We start from the raw sequence: 20,774 nt of genomic DNA, 5'->3' as shown, positions 1-20,774 counted from the left end.
CAACTAGGGCCCTAGGGGAACCTTCATATGAATTTTGAGCTGATCCCTCCAAAACTTTCTGAGAAATAGCGATAACAAACTTTGAATAACAAAATCCAAGATGGCTGCCTGGCAGCCATCTTGTTAACTGATCGGTCCCAAAATGCAATATGCACAACTAGGTCCCTAGGGGAACCTACATATGAAATTTGAGACAGATCCCTTCAGTACTATCTGAGAAATAGCCATAACAAACTTTAACTATCGAAATCCAAGATGGCGGCCTGGCGGCCATCTTGTTCACCGATTGGTCCAAAAATGCAATATGCACAACAAGGGCCCTAGGGGAACCTACATATTAAATTTGAGAATGATCCCTTCAGCACTTTTTGAGAAATGGGGATATCAAACATTTACTATCAAAATCCAAGATGGCCGCCTGGCGGCCATCTTGTTTTTCCTATCAGCCTCAAAATCTGTATGGCACAACTAGGGACCAAGGGTCCTCCATGTGAGTTTGAACAAATCCTTCAGTATTCTCAAGAAATCATAACAAATTCAACTGCCAAAATCAAAGATGGCCCTGGGCCATCTTGTTTTTCCGATCAGCCTCAAAATCTGTATGGCACAACTAACCAAGGGACCCTCCATGTGAAGTTTGAACAAAATCCCTTCAGTAGTTCTCAAGAAATATCGATAACAAACTTCAACTGCCAAAATCAAAGATGGCTGCCTGGCGGCCATCTTGTTTTTCCGATCAGCCTCAAAATCTGTATGGCACAACTAGGGACCAAGGGAACCTCCATGTGAAGTTTGAACAAAATCCCTTCAGTAGTTCTCAAGAAATATCCATAACAAACTTCAACTGCCAAAATCAAAGATGGCTGCCTGGCGGCCATCTTGTTTTTCCGAACAGCCTCAAAATCTGTATGGCACAACTAGGGACCAAGGGTCACCTCCATGTGAAGTTTGAACAAAATCCCTTTGGTAGTTCTCAAGAAATATTGATAACAAACTTCAAATGCCAAAATCAAAGATGACTGCCTGGTGGCCATCTTGTTTTTCCGATTAGCCTCAAAATCTGTATGGCACAACTAGGGACCAAGGGTAACCTCCATGTGAAGTTTGAACAAAATCCCTTCAGTAGTTCTCAAGAAATATTGATAACAAACTTCAACTGCCAAAATCAAAGATGGCTGCCTGGCGGCCATCTTGTTTTTCCGATCAGCCTCAAAATCTGTATGGCACAACTAGGGACCAAGGGTCACCTCCATGTGAAGTTTGAATAAAATCCCTTCAGTAGTTCTCAAGAAATATTGATAACAAACTTCAACTGCCAAAATCAAAGATGGCTGCCTGGCAGCCATCTTGTTTTTCCGATCAGCCGCAAAATCTGTATGGCACAACTAGGGACCAAGGGGACCCTCCATGTGAGTTTGAACAAAATCCCTGCAGCAGTTTTTAAGAAATAGTGATAACAAGCATTGTTTACGGACGGACGCCGGACGGAGCGGAGGACGGCGGAGGACGGACGGCGGAGGACGGACGACGGACCCACCATCTGGACGCAGGATACTTCAATTTGAATAGCACATCTGATGTTGCAAATGCTGAAAGTTTATTGATCCTGAACGAATGATTCTCCCAGAAATCATCACAAATCTTCATCCTTTTGAGGGATGCCAACACATTTTATAGCCAAACATTGGGATCGCTACGCCAGGAGTTGAAAAGCTTTTGGCAAGCAATCCATATAACTGCTTGTTCATGTGGTATGCGAAACAAAGGATATCACTTACATTTTTTTTTTTTTACAAACTATTGGAAAATATAAATCATATGCCCATCTGAAAGAAAGGTGACAGGTCCTCCGCAAATTACAGACCTGTGTCTGGCGTCTACATGTTCGAAGCTAGTGCATGCAGAATGTAGTATAGACCAATATTTGATGCTCATAATGTCTTCAGCAAAATATTCGTACGGCCAGGGGCAAAGAGAGGCACGGATGCAAAAGAGAATAACTACATTGTATATACGTGGCCACATGAATCAGTCTGGGAAAACGACTTATTCCTTAATTGACCTTAGAACCAGTACATTCGTGTTAATCATAAAGTAAAAAAGCTAAACGACCATGTGTGTCTACAGAGGACATTTTAACACGAAATTCAGGATGTTAGCACATATTTATCATAAAGGTCTATATAATTTGTATTATTATTTCTTACAGACCTTATGTGCTTCCATTTGGTGCTTCAAAGTAGAATTTGATGAGAAATATACACATGGAAAGAAAGTCCTGCAACCGTGTCATATTGACGATTGAAAAAGAAACAAATGTTGTTAATTTATAAGTTATATTTATTATTTCTCAAATTCCTTTGCTTAAAAAGCACTTTGTTTATAATTTATTGAAGTGTTTCATCAAATGAAACGATAATTTTCACATATATTACTTTTCAATACGCATGTCAATTGTCCTACATGTATATATTACAGTCGTTTTACTTATCCACTCCCTATAATGTATTAATAATGAATCCAAATTGTATCATTTATGTATACACATACCAAGATATAATATAAAGTTTGTAAACGTTCGTTTGTAGATCAAAAGTAGATTTCATAACCCAGATGTACCATCGATATAGCAAACAAAAAATGAAAACATAAGTATGTTAAATATATTCCACTTCATGTAATATATGATCTGTAAGTATTATATTTTTATATTATAATTATACACAGACAACACATAGCAATTTAAAACCTATGCACAGGTATGCAAACATCACAAGATCTTTGATTATTTGAATCTTTTGCTTTCCTAAAGAAATAACTTTTTTTTGTAATTAGCACCCTTCCCTCTATAAACGCCCCTCCCTCTTCATAAGAAGAAGAAAAAGCTATATCATTTAAGACATTTAATATGTATTCTCTATATTGACCAATTGTAAGGAGGGGATTTATCTATCTGACTTAAGTTACATGTACTCTAAATGTTGCTTATGTTTCCTTTACAGGATTGACCTACAATGTATCAACAAGAAACATGTGCATCTTATTGATCGATGTTGATTGCTCCCATTCATAATACAGCGATACCACTTATCAGAGATTTAAATATACTACTATCTAAATCTCTGTGCTTATTATCAGAAACATATATACATATGTATATATGTTTCTGTTATTATTGAGCAAAACTTGTAACTGTAAATAGTTTGGATCCCTTTGATCTCCTGATGCACAGCTCGGCGACGATCAGTTTTGCAAACGTTTTTGATTGGCTGACCTATCAGAAACCAGTGTCAGTGTGAGCGTAACACTTTGATTGACTAGTACGGTAATTTGGGAAGTAGGTTGTTCGTCGCTGTTTTTTCCACAATTGAATAGTTCATACCAAGGATACACATAATTGCAAGAGAATGATTTGCTGATTTGTTTCTCTCTTCTTTCTGTCTACATGTAACCTGAATTTTAATCCAGTTGAAAATGTTTTACAAACTGAAATCTGGAATCAAACAGGAACAAATAATACTGTACATGTAAATTGACATTTTCTTGGGCAATCTTAACCAGAAACATCTATACATAGAAATTGGAAACTCCTTCTTGACAGGCAGAGGGACCTCCAGTTTATAGGCATTTCGCCTCGCAATTGGCAAACTACTTTTAAGTGTATTCTGTTAAACATGATATTTTTGCATCAACATAAAGTTTAAACATTATCAGAAACATATATACATATGTATATATGTTTCTGACATTATGTCATGGTTTGATGTGACCAGTTTTCCCGATTGATGTTATTTAATAGGATTTTTAAAAGCATGAAAATAAGCAATTTTACCTGGTTTTTAAAAAATCAGACATGTTAATTTTTTTTATCAATATATAAGTTAAAATCTTATTTTTTTTCTTTCCAAAATCGAACTAAAACCATCTGAAAATTTCTGAACTTAAATAACATATCAAAATTATTCTGCTGTATTTATAACTATTTAGGAGTTTATCTAAAATGTTTAATGTGTTAAAAACTGTTAGAGAATGTTGACATTCCAACATGTTTTGAATATTCAGATCATATACAGTAGCAAAACCTTGGTTGAACTGGTTTGAATAAACTTTCGTAAATCATTTTCGCTTTGGTGTTACAGCGCTGTATCAGCGTTTAAACTTCTAAAGGCAAATTTTCAATATTACGAAATTGATACATGTACCGTATATGGTAATAAACTATTTTTTTCTTATTTCATTTTACACGTAAAAAACTTGGTCACAAAGTGAGCGCTGAGCTTAGCGAATGTGAACATTTAAATAGTATCTAAACAACTGTAAAGCAAATTGATAAAGAAATATAGGATTGTTACTGGCAAGAATAGGCCCTGCCTACTGGCAAAACTTCTAGTCATTCACAGTGTTACACTCACGCTGATATATACTGTTCCCTGATTTGGTCAGCCAATCCAAAACGTTTTGCAAACTGACCGCTGCCAAGCTGTGTGGGAGATCTAAGTGATCCAAACTATTTACCGTTACAAATTTTGCTAAATAATAAGCAGTATCGCTGTAAATCATGTGTTTAAACATAACAATACATAACATTAACATAATCAAATAATCAATACCATAATCAACATCTACATTTCAATACTCTTTAACAGGACAAAATTCAAAACGACAGAAATAGCAGAGAAATATGGATTAAGTTAACATCAGACGATACTAAAACACATGTTTAACAACTTACAGTACTTATTTTTCAGTTTGGTCCTCAGCACAGTGTATCAGTAGGTTACATGTATATCATCTACATCTAATGACAATTTTTAATTGTGGTATAATTTTCGCCATACATCTGTTTGATGTACTACTATACACATATTAAGAAAGAATGTACTACAACATGATATATAGTTTAACAAAATTTGATATGATCAAAGATACATACATAGCATACATGCTTACTCTCTCTCCTAAGCACATGCACACAAGTATTACCTAGTGTCTGAATAAAGCCGAATTGCAAACTATGAATAGGTATTTAATACATGTTCTTACAAAGTTTACTATACGGCAGCCCTCTCCCCCCTCTCCCCACAAAAAATATATAGATAAATAATAGAATAAATCAATTCCAAAAACTACCACACAATTCAAAGGTATGTTTAAATCATGCATTCAAATACATGTATATCTCACTAATTATTTATTCTCTTTCTGATTCACATAAAATACGTTTATGATGTCGAGCTATCACATATATTTGCATTCTTCAATTTTTTTTTCATTGAAGAAGAGAAATATTTTTTTTTGTTATAACTGTGGGTTCTCAAACCAGAATGCTGCTGTCTGTGTATAAATACATGTGATAGTAATTCACTTTTTTCAAGATACAGGAAATGGTCAAAATAAGTAAATATGAAATGATGTGTCAGCCAGATCAAATAATATAGGTAACATGCATTTTATGGAATGCCCAACAAATGCTTACATTGTATGGTAAGAAGGTTGACATAAAGTAAAAGCTTCCCAATAAAAATGTCAAAGACATTAACTTGACATTAAATTACAAGGTATCTTCATTTGTACATACATGTATTTCCATTCTCCAGTTTATTATTTTCTATGTACAAAGTACATGTACTGTATACCTAATAACTAATTCACTGATTTGGGTAGTTCATTCACTCGGATATTTGGATTAGCCATGGGATCCAGGAAAGGGTCATTGTCTGTAGCATTGCGTCCTAGTTTTGAGAAGATTACAACGACTGTAACAAATCCAATGAGTCCAATAATTAAAACAAACAGGAATCTCTTCAACATAAGATCAGGATCCTTCCTATGTTTCCCTTCTCGAGACCTTTAAAGTAAACAACCGAAATAAAATATACAAGCTTGTTAATTGAGTTCTTGCAACTGGTACATGTACATTGTATTGTTATCAAAATTGATCAGTTCATTGGTAGATGCTTTTATAGATCATCAAACCATTATAAATGTTTTCAAATATTTGTACAAAAACATAGAGTGGTACAAATATTCTATAAATGATGCATGTGTACATTCATGCAATGGTCATTATTTACATAATTTATAAAGTAAAAATATATTTCAATTTATTGGTTAACTTTATTACTAAATATTGAAACAGCAGTATAGACAAACATACAAATTGCATGTCTGCATAAGATTAGAGAATTCGGTTGTGTAAACTAATAGAAATTTTGAGCTACACTAAAACATACTTGAGCCATTTTCCGAGCCATTCAAGTGCAGGTCTTCTTTTATATTTATCTTCATCGTGGTCATGTGACATGTTGAACATACTATTAGTGTCCTCCTTTGTGGAATCAAACAACTTTCTTGGATCTACAAGAGTAACCATGCATGTACGTCAAAACAATTAATCCTTTATATGTACATGTAGCAGCAATTTTACTTCATGGCATGATAGATTAATTCCAATAAATATATTTCAAACTGATAAATATTGAAAATGTTATATATTTTGTTAAATGTTGGAAATACATTTAAACAATGTCTGTTAAGTAATATACTGAAACAAAACAGTTTTTTAAGTTCAATACCAATACAACTCCATACTTTCATTCTTAATTTATACCATACAGTTTTTGACATCAATTCTACTCATACCTGCTACACCATAATTCTTTTCTTGTCCCCTGACCGTGGTGCCTGTGTCAACACTGATCACACTGTGCTGCATCTGAGGGGTAGGCGTCACATGGGCGCTGGGCCTAGTGTGGTTAGGGGCAGCAGGCCTTAATGGGGCAGGTGATGAGGCTGGTGCTAGTTCATTCTTCATTGGTGTACTCTGTGCTACAGGCATAGTCTGCTGTACTACCATCTGCTGTTGTTGTGCTTCTATTGTATCCACCATAGGGGGAGCTGGTGATGGTGGTGGTTCTGGCTCATCAATCTGTTCAGTACAAAATCATCACAATAGGTGATAGTTACTGTGCTATACTAAGAAGTAAATTGTGATGATGAGCTTATAAACATTTAAGTACTATGTATTTATTGTAGCAGATATATGTATCATCAACGCAAATACACATGTATCACCATACAGATGAACATCTAAACAAGCTGACAAGGCTTTCTACTGACGTTAGATTGGTGAGACAGATACTGGTGAGATTGTTATGCCCCTTGCTCTTAATAAATGAATGTTTAAAATTGCCTACACAATATAGATATACACATTAGTTTATAAATACAAACCAGTGGAAGTCCAAGTCCTGCTCTGGCCCAGTTCACCTGTGATAACATTTGTCTCAATTCTTCTGCTACAGGTGACACTACATTTTGAGCTGGGAATATCCCACTGTTACAGATTGGACATGCGTATCCAGCAGGGGCAGTGTTTGGAGGCATCTGATTGGCATAGCGATTCAAGCACTGCCAGTGAAACACATCTGAAATTGATCAGCTATACATGTAAAATGTATGTAATTAATATCATTCATAGTCTGAGTTGTATAGAAACAATATTACATTTTTTCTATTTCTGAATTGAATTACCATAAATAAATCAAAGGCTGTATATTTAGATATGACGAAGCATAACACTAATAAAGCATTTGATTCAAATATTGCAATTATACAATAATTCATGCATTACAACATTTAAACATACCATAACACGTCAGTCGTACACATTCTCTGTTTTCTGCTGCCAATTCTTTGGTACAAAGCGTACACACAGGACTGTAATCACTGTCTTGTAACCATTGTAGGTAAGACTTAACAATGCACTATAAATCGAAAGAAAATATATAAATTACTTTGAAGATGAAACCAAAAATATGTTTAATTTGACTTCTAGTAAAGATTACATTGTATTGTGTACTTGCCCCATGCAATTATAATGCAGGAAGAAGCAACGATCTACATTACCATGTTGTTCGTTCATCACTATGAATAAGCTGGCATAAATCACTTGATTTCTAAACTTCGGTAAAATACAATAAAAATTGTACAAAATATTTACAAAACTTGCAAAACTTTTACATATATTAATGTAATTTTTTTAAATACAATATCAACCAATCAATGAATAATCATTGAATATATTGATGCTCAAGAGAGCAACAGTTGGTATATATCAATATGGTATATATCTATATATGTACAATATACATATATGTACATTTATCCTGCCTCAGACAAGAATCTTGTATTCCTATTGGTTAAAATGATTTCACGTGATATTCAATATCTAGTCGTGTCAGGTTAGTAGAAATCGTATCAGGTTTGGACGATAGAGATATCGTTCTTTGCCCCTAAAGTCATTAGCAACAAGATGGCGGTCAAGTAAAGCTTCGCAACGACGGCACTCAACGAGATGGAGACAAAATGTTTAAATGATAGCGCTGATGACCACTTTCAAAGCAAACCGAAATTGGCAACATTTATTAATGATTATTTAACAGAAATGAACCATGAAATGCATTCGAGTCTTCAATGAGGTGAAAATTGTTTAAGTTTTGAGTCGTTTTGGTTTCCATAAATAATGCATTTTGCAGTTACTTCATTGAAATGGTCTTCGACAGGATAAATTCGTTACACAGTTTGTTAGTGATCTAATACAGAAAAATGTTGGGTCTAAAATAAACATGTATCAGGCTCGGCTTCGCCTCGCCCAATACAAGTTTATTTTAGACCCAATATTTTTCCGTATAAGGTCACTAACAAACTGTGTAACTAATAATACACGTACTTTGTATACATTTTGTATGTACACTGTACATTTATATTGCATTGTTTAATGTACAAGTTAAAACTCAAATATTTTATCTAAGTCTCAACCTCAATTAAACACATACATGGATACATAATAAATACAACAAAGTTTCTTTAAAATGAAGAGGCCATTCTATACAGAATTATGAGAGACTGTAAAATATATATACCCGTATGTATACACACATATATACAAGATAGGAAAATAAAAACCTTAGAGATGCTCCATCGCTGACAGAGCATAAATGATATTCATCATTTGAACAATAATTGGTGTTTAATGGAGTATATATATGTCTAATTAACACAAAAATAATATAAAATAATTTATTTCTCCTTTGGGGCATGCACAATCAGTACTTCATTCAATATAGGATATAGTGACACAGAATTTTTTCAGGATGCAATTAATTATATTTCATATTTTTAATTTGAAGTAAAATATAAAGCTCAAACTTTTCAATTGTGGTAATGGTGTAAATCAAGTAACTTTTGTAACTGAAGAAAATACTAAATTGTCTGCTCCTGTTTTTGATTGTGAAAAAATACCATTTGTCAGTGGTGGAGCATCTTTAAAAATAATACGAATCAGTGATTACAAAACAAGTTCAGCGTTTATCTAATTTGTTTGAAAGTTTTGGTACTATAACAACACATATCACTATAACAACACATATCACTATAACAACACATATCACTATAACAACACATATCACTATAACAACACATATCACTATAACAACACATATCACTACAACAACACATATCACTACAACAACACATATCACTATAACAACACATATCACTATAACAACACATATCACTATAACAACACATATCACTACAACAACACATATCACTATAACAACACATATCACTACAACAACACATATCACTATAACAACACATATCACTATTACAACACATATCACTACAACAACACATATCACTACAACAACACATATCACACTACAACAACACATATCACTATAACAACACATATCACTATAACAACACATATCACTATAACAACACATATCACTATAACAACACATATCACTACAACAACACATATCACTACAACAACACATATCACTACAACAACACATATCACTATAACAACACATATCACTATAACAACACATATCACTATAACAACACATATCACTATAACAACACATATCACTATAACAACACATATCACTATAACAACACATATCACTATAACAACACATATCACTATAACAACACATATCACTATTTTCGTGAATAAGACATAATTCTTAAGTATCACAAAGTGATAGAAAAACAGAATTTATCCTACTAGCCTTTAAGAATAGGTGATCCTGGTATAACGAACAATTGAATAAAACCTGAAACTCATCTTCTTTTTGATCATGACAGTTGAAACATGTTCTAGAATTTAAATCTTAAGTTTTCATAACGACCAGTTTCTATTCGAATAGGAGCCACTCCACACATTAGCTTGGCTAGGGAACAACATGCTCTTGTAGACATAGCTTTAGTTAAATAAACAAAATCACTCTCAAAGGTTTTGTAAGTTCACAGTAGTTGTATGAGTGAATATATATTGCCCTGCACATTTTTCCTTAGTTCATTTGTCATACAATTATGCATGATGATTAATCCAAAATTGACATTACATGACCAGATATAATCATTCGTATATTTTTTCTATTTTCAGGTTTTACAACAACTTTGTTGTCGAATAAAACATTTAAAAATAGCTAAGTTTATGTACATACACAAAATTTACGAATTTTAATACGATTTGATTGTAATACTGTTGAACTGTACTTACTCCAACAATATTAGTGGTATATATAGCAAAACGTGACAATTTTGGAACATTACGTCGTGTCTAACAACAGCAAAATAACGTCCGATTAAAAAAACGGTTGACCAGTCGACTCTCATGTTATGGGAGACTGTACTTGGTATGTTTTGTATATTGACATTTACTCCAACAATGTTAGAGGTATAGCACGACGAGACACTTTTGGAACATTACGTCGTGTCTACAAAATAACGTCCGATAAAAAAAACGGCTGACCAGTCGACTCTCATGTTATGGGAGTAATTGATATTGTGTTGTTTAAATAACTCACCTTTGCATGATTCGCAACTAAACAATATTCGCAAACATTCACTCTATGTTCAAAACAGAATATATTGGTTACTTTCTTCTTTGGGCATTTGCAAAGCCCCATACTTGCATAAAAATATTAGGGCCTACCAATCCTGTGCAAAAATTGTTTGACACATCAAACAGGAAGTTACACGGTGGAAGTAATGTTAAAATAAGAAACACGACAAAAGCCGGTACATTTGTTCCGGATTTAACAAAATACATCTGCTATGGAATAAATTATATTTCATGTAACATTTATAAAGCACATGTACACAAAATAATTCCCATAAAAATCAGGGTTTTAGTATATGAAAAATGATGACATGAGAAATTAAATAAATACAGTAATGATATAATTAAGCGTTGGTGAGACTAAGACTAAATACGTATCAGTGTTCACGAGAAGCTTGAGACATGTTTTGAGGTCAACACACGTGCAAGTCGTTAACATGTGGAATAGGAAAAAAATCATTCCGCCTCTTGTCTGTAATATGAAGACTGCTTTAAATTCGAGCAATAAGAGTAAGTTGTATCACCAAAGTTTTCAGATATATACTTGTAAAATCGTGTTGCAATAACAGAGAGGAATCTGATGATGATGCGGAAAAGATAACGTTACACATCAGCACATGTATCCGAGTAATCCCTATTGAGATTCCTCCTCTAGACTCTTTTATATTCGGACGTCCTGCTCTGATAGATGTCTCTCGTCGGAATCCTAATCCCTATTGAGATTCCTCCTCTAGACTCTTTTATATTCGGACGTCTGATAGATGTCTCTCGTCGACACTAATCTTTTACATGTAGCTGCGCTCTTCTGGAGGCTTTGCCTTAAATTCATATTATGGGAGTAATTGATATTGTGCTGTTTAAATAACTCACCTTTGCATGATTCGCAACTAAACAATATTCGCAAACAATTCACTCTATGTTCAAAACAGAATATATTGGTTACTTTCTTCTTTGGGCATTTGCAAAGCCCCATACTTGCATAAAAATATTAGGGCCTACCAATCCTGTGCAAAAATTGTTTGACACATCAAACAGGAAGTTACACGGTGGAAGTAATGTTAAAATAAGAAACACGACAAAAGCCGGTACATTTGTTCCGGATTTAACAAAATACATCTGCTATGGAATAAATTATATTTCATGTAACATTTATTAAAGCACATGTACACAAAATAATTCCCATAAAAATCAGGGTTTTAGTATATGAAAAAACGATGACATGAGAAATTAAATAAATACAGTAATGATATAATTAAGCGTTGGTGAGACTAAGACTAAATACGTATCAGTGTTCACGAGAAGCTTGAGACATGTTTTGAGGTCAACACACGTGCAAGTCGTAAAACATGTGGAATAGGAAAAAAATCATTCCGCCTCTTGTCTGTAATATGAAGACTGCTTTAAATTCGAGCCTATAAGAGTAAGTTGTATCACCAAAGTTTTCTGATATATACTTGTAAAATCGTGTTGCAATAACAGAGAGGAATCTGATGATGATGCGGAAAAGATATCACCAGAAGTAACTTAACGTTACACATCAGCACATGTATCCGAGTAGTTATCTTTTTCGCTACAAGCAGCAGTGACCATGTCGGGGGAAAATCCTGATCAGTGGAAAACACTATAATAATGGAATCAGGACTTCTCCCCGACCTGACAGTAGATATCTGTTCCATAGATGATCTGAAGTCCTTAGTACTCCTGTATTTCAATTCAAGTCATGTTTTCACAACACAATCAGGAATCTAATTATCCGTCCGGGTCAATGAATAATTATCTAATTGAATATAATAATGCTGAAGACAAAGCCTTGAAGGGCGCAGCCAGATGTTTCAATTTTAAAAAGTGAAATTTATGGAAATAAAGGAGCAAATTTTCTGTTTATTTTTTATTCATAAATTCACACTCTAGCCTTGTCCAAAAACCCTCATTTCAGATGGAAACCCCCAATAGAGAACAAAGAAATTTTATTTTCGTAACGGATATTTTGTATTAGATCAGCTGATTATATTGGAAGGTGGTCTAAATCAAGAGCGATAGCACTGAGCTTCTGCGGATGGCGATTACATTTGTCAGATCATAAGAGCGTTTGAACTGCTTGATTATATAATGTGTTTACTTCAAGGCATTGTATCCATGGTGATTACCCATGACTCCCCTCCCCATAGGTGTAAAAAAAAATGGCGGCTGAAAACTGAAGCTGTCGTTGTGTAGGATTGGATTTTGAAGATTGGGTTTTTAGGTCATCTGACCCGAAGGGTCAAGATGATCTATAGTCATCATGTACCTTCCGTTGGCGTGCGCTGTGCGCCATGCGTAAACTTTCATTCAAACTTCTTCTCAATAACCGTAAGGACTAAAGTACTCACATTTAGCCTGTAGCATGCTGGGAGGAAGAGCTACCAAAGTTGTGAAAATGAATTACCTTGACCTACTTTCAAGGTCACAAGGGTCAAAAAGGCTTAAATCTTTGAACGACTTCTTATCAATAACCGTAAGGCCCAGAGTACTCATATTTAGCCTGTAGCATGTGGGGTTGAAGGGCTACCAAAGTTGTGAAAATAAATGACCTTGACATACTTTTAAGGTCACTTGGTCAAATAGGCTAAATTCTTTGAACGACTTCTTCTCAATAACTGTAAGGCCCGATATTAGTACTTAAATGGCCTGTAGCATGCTGGGATGAAGGGCTACCAAAGTTGTGAAAATGAATGACCTTGACCCACTTTCAAGGTCACTTGGTCAAATAGGCTAAATTCTTTGAACAGCTTCTTCTCAATAACTAAGGTCCCGAGTACTTATATTTGGCCTGTAGCATGCTGGGATGAAGGGCTACCAAAGTTGTGAAAATAAACGACCTTTACCTACTTTTAAGGTCTCAGGGTCAAATAGGCTCAAATCTTTGAACGAATTCTTCTCAATAACCTTAAGGCCCAGAGTACTCATATTTAATTAAGCTTGTAGCATGCTGGGATGAAGGGCTACCAAAGTTGTGAAAATGATTAACCTTGACCTACATTCAAGGTCACGGGTCAAATAGGCTAAAACTTTTGAACAAATTCTTCTCAATAGACTATAATCAGGATAAAGGGCGACCTGAGATTCTGAAAATGAATGACCTTGACCTATTTTCCAGATACGTCTAGTGCCAAGGTAGTCAGATGACCATTAAGGCCCTTAGGCCTCTTGTTTCTTATATTTTCATGTACGTGTTACCTTAGAAGTGCTTTGCAATTGGTGCCCTATGGGCACGAAGGGCTGCGCTTTTACAACCCTCTGTAGCGGGAATGAACTGGGTCAATCGTCGGTAACCAGGTAGCTGATTATGAGTTGGTAGAATGTGTGACTAGTGTTCGGAGGTCCAGGGTTCGAATTCCAGTTTGGCAGCTACATTTTCTCCTCCTGCTGCAAATTATGTACTTGACATCCACCTAAAATACCCATGGTGGGTGATATAAGGGTCCCGTACATGTCTGTTGTTGAGGGCGGATACATGTACATTGAAAAAGGAGGGAAAAGTATAGTGTGATTGGATTGGGTCGATTATCACTGACTATGTAAATGTAGCTCAGTAGTTGGTATAGCATTCAGCTAATGTTTGAAGGTCCTTGGTTTAAATCCCGGTCTGGCTACATTATCTCCTCTCCTGTTACAACTCTATATAGTATACAATGTACATGTACATGTAGCTACTAATGTAGTAATGTACTAGCAGTTCTTGTTTAATATTGCTAAACTTAAATTATATTTTGACTTAGAAAACTGAATTTATTGCCAAAATTTTGTACACTGTATTCTGATACATAATCTTGTCAGGAAATACCCAATACTGTCCAACCATCATACCCAGTACTGTCCAACCATCATACCCAGTACTGTCCAACCATCATATCCAGTACTGTACAACTATCATACCCAGTACTGTCCAACCATCATAACCAGTACTGTCCAACCATCATACCCAGTACTGTCCAACCATCATACCCAGTACTGTCCAACCATCATACCCAGTCCAACCATCATACCCAGTACTGTCCAGCCAACATACCCAGTACTGTCCAACCATCATACCCAGTACTGTCCAACCATCATACCCAGTACTGTCCAACCATCATACCCAGTACTGTCCAACCATCATACCCAGTACTGTCCAACCATCATACCCAGTACTGTCAATTACTCCGTCATTAAACTGATCTGTCTGAGTTACCTCCCTTATTTTTTTCCCAATAGTACATGTTTCTCTTTCGACAGAATCAGATAAAGGGAAGTGACTGATGGATTAGAGTGGCGTATCATATTCTATTTTATAGATTTATTACCAAGTTTTATTGTTTTCTAAAGAACAAATACAACTTGAATGAAGGCTAACTTTAATGGCAAATCTCCTTTTCAGTACATTTCAGGGTTATGAAAACAACAATGGCTGATATTTCTCACCTACTGTCTGACATGGTGGTATGGAAATCTGAGTTGCACATCCTGTCCAAGATAGTGTACAAGAAACATGCACAACGAAGGAGGGAGAAAACACTACAGGGACTTAAAAGAGTAATTTGAAAAAAGAACATGCTTTAGCTGAATGACAAAATTATATTAGATATTGTGAATATCTTCTCAATATGGATTAAAGACTTCCCTTTTTTGAATTTCACTTCTCAGATACATGTACATGTAGTATATACACCCTGTACATATAAATATGAGTACGACAATTTTGTGTCTGTCTTAATTGTTCCAAATATAATACATTTGTATTTTATTTTTTTGTACGGGCAAATCTATATATAAATAACCAGAACCAACTCATTTTGGAACAGTACAAATTGTATGAGTGTATGATAATTATGTACTGTTATACTTTCAGATTGAGTCCTGTTTGGATAGGATTTGTGCCTTTGAGGGAATCAACTTTCTGGAGGATATATCCAGTTCGTTAGAAACGTAAGTATATGTATCTAATGCTGATGCAAAATATTGTTTATTGCAAAAAGTGTAAAGAGTCGTAGTTCTGCACGCAGCATGTACATCAAAATAAACTTCTAATATCAATCTTGTGTAATTACTTTTATGTCTCAATGTGCTGTGCTGATAACTATTTTGGTAAGTTTTGAGACCTGCAGGTCTAAAGATGAGTTTTTGCCACAATGAAGCATTGACTGACCAGACTTTATTCATTTTTAGACAACTGTCACCAATTGCCTTTCTTCTTCTTATTTGTTCTGTTACTTGCTTATAATTTACTTTTAAATAAGAATGTAACACAAGCTTATATTGGAATTGGTTTAAAAATTAATTTTTACATAAGGTAACTACTATAATACATTTGATTGTAATTTCTGTAGCAACCATGTGAGCAATACAGGACTCATAAGCCACTTGTTGATTCAAATCTCTTTGATGATCATAGTTTCGTTTTTAGTACCTATTAGTACTTCATTACAGTGTTGACCTTGATGATGAGAGTGTGTACCTGCCGTCCAAACAGATGTTACAGTTTGTCCTAGTGAAGCTGATGGGTCTGGCAGCCCTGCTTACTCAGACAGCAGGCTATAGTGTACATACCTTCATGTATCCTTGACATTTTGGGAATGTCGAAAATGTTTGAATTATTCTATAGCTTATGCAAAATGATGTTTATATATATGTATGGGGATGATTTTGATATGAAACATAGATACCGTGATCGGGTGCTGTAGTGGTTAAGTCACTCACAGGATCGCCTTTCACCTAGCTGGGTTTTCTCTGGGCACTCCGGTTTCCTCCCACAGTAAGATCCCTCGCGCGCTTACATCCAGGCCATCGAGAGTGATTTGCATAAGTTATATAACTTGTTTGGTAATCAATGTAAAATAAATAAAGTTTATATTATATATACCGTTTTCTCCGTAATTAGCGCCCAGGTCAGGACGTTTAAATAATTGTATCAAAGGTGGACACTTATAAATGAAACAAAATATAAGTTGTGAACAAATTATTTCAACACTTTGTGTTTTAAGACACATTAATCTGTTAGAGTAAACATGCATATGCCTTTTATCCTTTGAGATGCATTATTATGATTCACATGTAGAAGACTCCCAAGTTCATGTAATATGGGATACAATTCTGATGTTAGAGGCACCACCTGATGTAAAACATTGTTAAATCCATGGGATGGAGGCGTTTATAAAACTTCAACTCTTCTCCATAAAATAGAAGGACGCTTGTAGGGGGAGGGGCGCTTATTACGGCGAATATGGTAACTTAGTAAAGAGGCTGATCATATGATTAAGTTAAACTAAAACAGTTTTCAAAATACATCTTATTTGAAAATCATGTTATTAGACATTTTAAGTGACCATTATCAACATAAATATAAATCTGCCTTAAGACCGATATAATACCTGATTCCTTAACAGCTTCCCCAGTGCTGCTCAACATGACCTGGAGATAGGGCTTATTTATTCCACAGTCATTGTTCTTCCTGTCAATCATCAGCCGGATTTCTGCAACCAAATTTGGCATATGATAAAATGTTCGGGGGACAGGGAAATCTTCAAGAATATGTTCAAAAAACTTTTTTACGTTCCGGACCCCTTGTATTTTGCATAAGGAGGGGCAGAATAAAAACCTATTACTGTAAAAATACTAAATTTGATGTATACGCCGTAAATCGCTACTATGAACGGAGTAAATAGTGAACAGCTAACTTTAATTGGATTGCTGTAAAATCTTGCGATAAATTAAAGCTCAGAAATGTCAATGTCTGAGGCACGTTCATGTCTTCTCAGTAACAACTTAAAATGAACTAGCTTCAGTTAAAATTTTATGCAGAGAGAAACGTGTAAACTTTCTTGTACATATATGTTTGTGGTTAAAAAAATAGGGAAAAGTTAGGTATTTGGCCTATGACAATCGAAATCTTGTCCTAGACGTTTGCAAATTGCAATTAATTGTGGCCAAAAAGATTTCTTGGGGGAAGGGGAATAAATTTTTTTATATAATTTCATGGCTTTTGATATTTATTTCCCCCGTTTCGTTATTTAACCAAATTTAATTAAATTCCGTATGATCGTAGGCCCAATAAAATTTTGCAATTCCATAATAATGGTATGTTTTCGTGGGTCTATTTAATTTATATTTGGCCATGAACATGCATTTTGGGGGCCAGGGGAACATGATATTGACGTCATAAATTTTTTGTTAAGCACCCCAGAATTTATGGAAAATTCGTTGCGGGAAAAACGAACGTGAAATTCGAAGGGAAAATTTAGTCAAAATGCATTAAATATCTACTTGTCCTAAAAGTATCTGCATGGATTGTAACCTTAAAATGTGGCAATATAGCGATTCCCCCTGGGGGAAGGGGAAAGAACTATTCCTTCGTTTGGTACCGCCAGGTGTCGCTCTCACTGCCTTGAATGGATATGACGTCGGGGCCCAAACCGGAAGTTGGGAAATTTTTTTCAAAATGCAAATAAATTTCTACTTAAATATCTAGATTTCTGCATCGATTTTCATAAATTTTTTTGTTTTTGCCAGGACCATCTTTCTGGGGAAGGGGAAGGAACATTTCCATTACAAAATTTCTTTAACCCCCTCACAGGATCGCCTTTCACCTAGCTGGGTTTTCTCAATAGGGGCACTCCGGTTTCCTCCCACAGTAAGATCCCTCGCGCGCTTACATCCAGGCCATCGGCAGAGTATTTGCAATTAAGTTATATAACTTGTTATAGTAATCAAAGATAAAATAAATACGACAGTTTACACAACTTAAGTCGTATACCGTTTTCCCCTCTCGCGAACATTAGCGCACCAGGTAGGGCCAGGGACGTAGTAGAGTCTAAATAATTGTATCAAAGGTGGAGCACTTATAGCGATGAAACAAAATATAAGAGTGAGTGAAGCGCAATTTATTTCAACGCGCATTGAGGAGTTTAGACACATAATCTTGTTATAGTAAACATGATGCCATATGCCTTTTATCCTTTAGAAATGCATTATTTATGATTCACATGTAGAAGACTCCCAGTTCAGTGTAATTAGATGGGATACATTCTGTATGTTAGAGGCACCGATCCGTGTCATGTAATAGACAGTATCGTGTAAAGTCCGATTGGGTGGACGGCGTTTAATTAAAATGCTTTCTAACTCTCTTCTACCATATAAAAAGGAAGACGAAGTACTGCTTGAGGAGTGGGGAGCGGCAGCTTATGTACGGCGAATAAGGTAAGCGGTTAGTAAAGAGGCTGATCATTTGACAATAAGTTAAACACTGAAAGAACTGTTTTCAAAATACATCTTATTGTGAAACATCAACAGTATTAATTAGACATTTTTATGGGAAGTGACTGGCATTATCAACATAAACTAGTTCAAACTTCTTTCGGCTTATAGTAACCCGGGCTGAGTTATAATACCACTGATTCCTTATAACAGGTCTGTCCGAGCGCAGATGCTGCTCAACATGACCTGGAGCTAGTCAGGCCTTATGTTAGATCGCACAGTCAGTTGTGACTTGCCTGTCAGATCATCAGCCCGATAATGGTAATTTATGTCATTTTTTTATGCAAATTAAACTACACAAAAAAAATCATTTGTTTATAAACTATCTAGCGAGCAATCATTATAGTTCGTGTAGGTTTTCTGACTATATTCTTAAATCATCGAAATTCGTTGTTTGCAATATGTGGTTTTTAACTATATGTACTAGTGGTATTTACAATGTCATCCCTATAGTCCTATCTTTAAATTTGGAACTATAGGCTTTATGCATCCAGTTAATGCTAGCTAAAACTTGTAAAAAAAACTAATATTGAAGGCATTATAAACTAATAGGGGATCAGTACGGTAAAGTATATTAGAATGACTGGGGGTTCCCAATCCCATATTACATTTATCAAAGTCTGAGTAATAAAATTTCCATAAGATTTTTTCTCTTGCATGCAAAAAATGAATAGTCTTATTTATACAGAACTTTATTTGAGATGTTTAAATGTAAACCAATGATGCTGTCATAGCTGAATGAACATGTGCATGCATATAGGAACAATGAGTAGGTACTGTGAATTTTCAATTATGAGTGACATTTCATAATGTGAGCCACATGTGTATCTATGTATATTTTTAGAACAGGGTGATGTATCTAAGTCTACATGTATCTATCATTGTGACATGGTTACGAACTCACTACAGAAGTGCCGTGGACTATTTAGTGAACACCAGGGTGCTACCGCGCAAGTTGTCTGGGTAAAGTCAAAATCATTCATTGTTTAAAATTTCCTGATTGAATTGTTATCCTTTTTTATAGCAACATGACAAAAAAAAACGAGTCACGCCAAGGTCAAGTAGGTAAACTGTGGAGAAAATTAAGGAACTTGAATGTCTAGTGAGAGTGAATTAAAATAGTATAACGCAGGAATCAGGGCTATGCGTCACAGAGGGCATGACAAAATCAATAGATCGAATTTTGTTTAGCAAGACAGAGAGCAGAAGATAGTCATGACGCGTTAAATATTAAGTAGGTTGACAGCTCCCACAGTTAGCCATGATCATGGCGGCTTACATGTTCTATGAGTGATAGTATGGCATAAAGCTGTACGCGTTTTGTATCAAATCAAATATATCAAAGATGTCTTTGTCCTGCACTAACACGTAATTTGTACTCAAAACTGGTTATACTCTCATGGAATGTTGTGATGAATAATCATGGACAAACAGCTTGAAGACCCTAGTATGCTGCCAGTCCTGTCTCAAATGAATGGTTGGTGAAGTTTTGCAAAGGAAAACTGTGAAACAGAGAGGTACCAGAAAGTATCAAGATGTCCAATGAAATGACATGTGCGCATGTTAAGTTTTACGGGTGTTAGTACCC

General features: G+C 35.1%; 2 protein-coding genes across 4 annotated transcripts in view; one reads left to right on the top strand and one right to left on the bottom strand.

Annotated features, from left to right (window-relative positions):
* Positions 1-2,319: 2,319 nt before the first annotated feature.
* Positions 2,320-20,774, bottom strand: part of LOC138318963 (zinc finger protein-like 1 homolog) — a 433,896-nt gene continuing 415,441 nt past the window's right edge. The window contains exons 1-6 of one of the 3 annotated variants that reach the window (XM_069261812.1): positions 11,012-11,143; positions 7,649-7,766; positions 7,234-7,427; positions 6,643-6,928; positions 6,234-6,357; positions 2,320-5,848 (exon numbers count right to left, since the gene is read on the bottom strand). In XM_069261812.1, coding sequence (XP_069117913.1) covers positions 5,644-5,848; positions 6,234-6,357; positions 6,643-6,928; positions 7,234-7,427; positions 7,649-7,766; positions 11,012-11,128 — 1,044 coding nt within the window. In that variant the 5' untranslated portion in view covers positions 11,129-11,143 and the 3' untranslated portion in view covers positions 2,320-5,643. Of the gene's footprint in view, positions 5,849-6,233; positions 6,358-6,642; positions 6,929-7,233; positions 7,428-7,648; positions 7,767-10,883; positions 11,144-20,774 lie in introns of those variants that run through there. The other 2 variants (XM_069261814.1, XM_069261815.1) reach the window with 2 other exon arrangements.
* On the top strand, positions 11,307-17,512 carry LOC138320157 (nucleolus and neural progenitor protein-like). The gene is made up of 5 exons (XM_069263208.1): positions 11,307-11,428; positions 15,315-15,469; positions 15,786-15,862; positions 16,364-16,489; positions 17,329-17,512. Exons 1-5 carry the CDS (start codon positions 11,356-11,358, stop codon positions 17,510-17,512), a joined length of 615 nt encoding a protein of 204 aa, XP_069119309.1. The 5' UTR covers positions 11,307-11,355.

This window comes from Argopecten irradians, chromosome 3 (genome assembly GCF_041381155.1).
Source record: "Argopecten irradians isolate NY chromosome 3, Ai_NY, whole genome shotgun sequence".
NCBI classification, from domain to species: domain Eukaryota; kingdom Metazoa; phylum Mollusca; class Bivalvia; order Pectinida; family Pectinidae; genus Argopecten; species Argopecten irradians.
This window is presented reverse-complemented; position numbering and strand designations above follow the sequence as displayed.

What these genes read in the sequence shown, in the direction of transcription:
- LOC138320157 (XM_069263208.1), top strand. Translation starts at nt 11,356, where the DNA reads ATGTGGAATAGGAAAAAAATCATTCCGCCTCTTGTCTGTAATATGAAG. An exon ending in TTTAAATTCGAGCAATAAGA is followed by an intron (nt 11,429 to 15,314) that starts GTAAGTTGTATC and finishes TCTCCTTTTCAG; the next exon opens with TACATTTCAGGGTTATGAAA. An exon ending in TATAGTGTACATACCTTCAT is followed by an intron (nt 16,490 to 17,328) that starts GTATCCTTGACA and finishes CAGCTTCCCCAG; the next exon opens with TGCTGCTCAACATGACCTGG.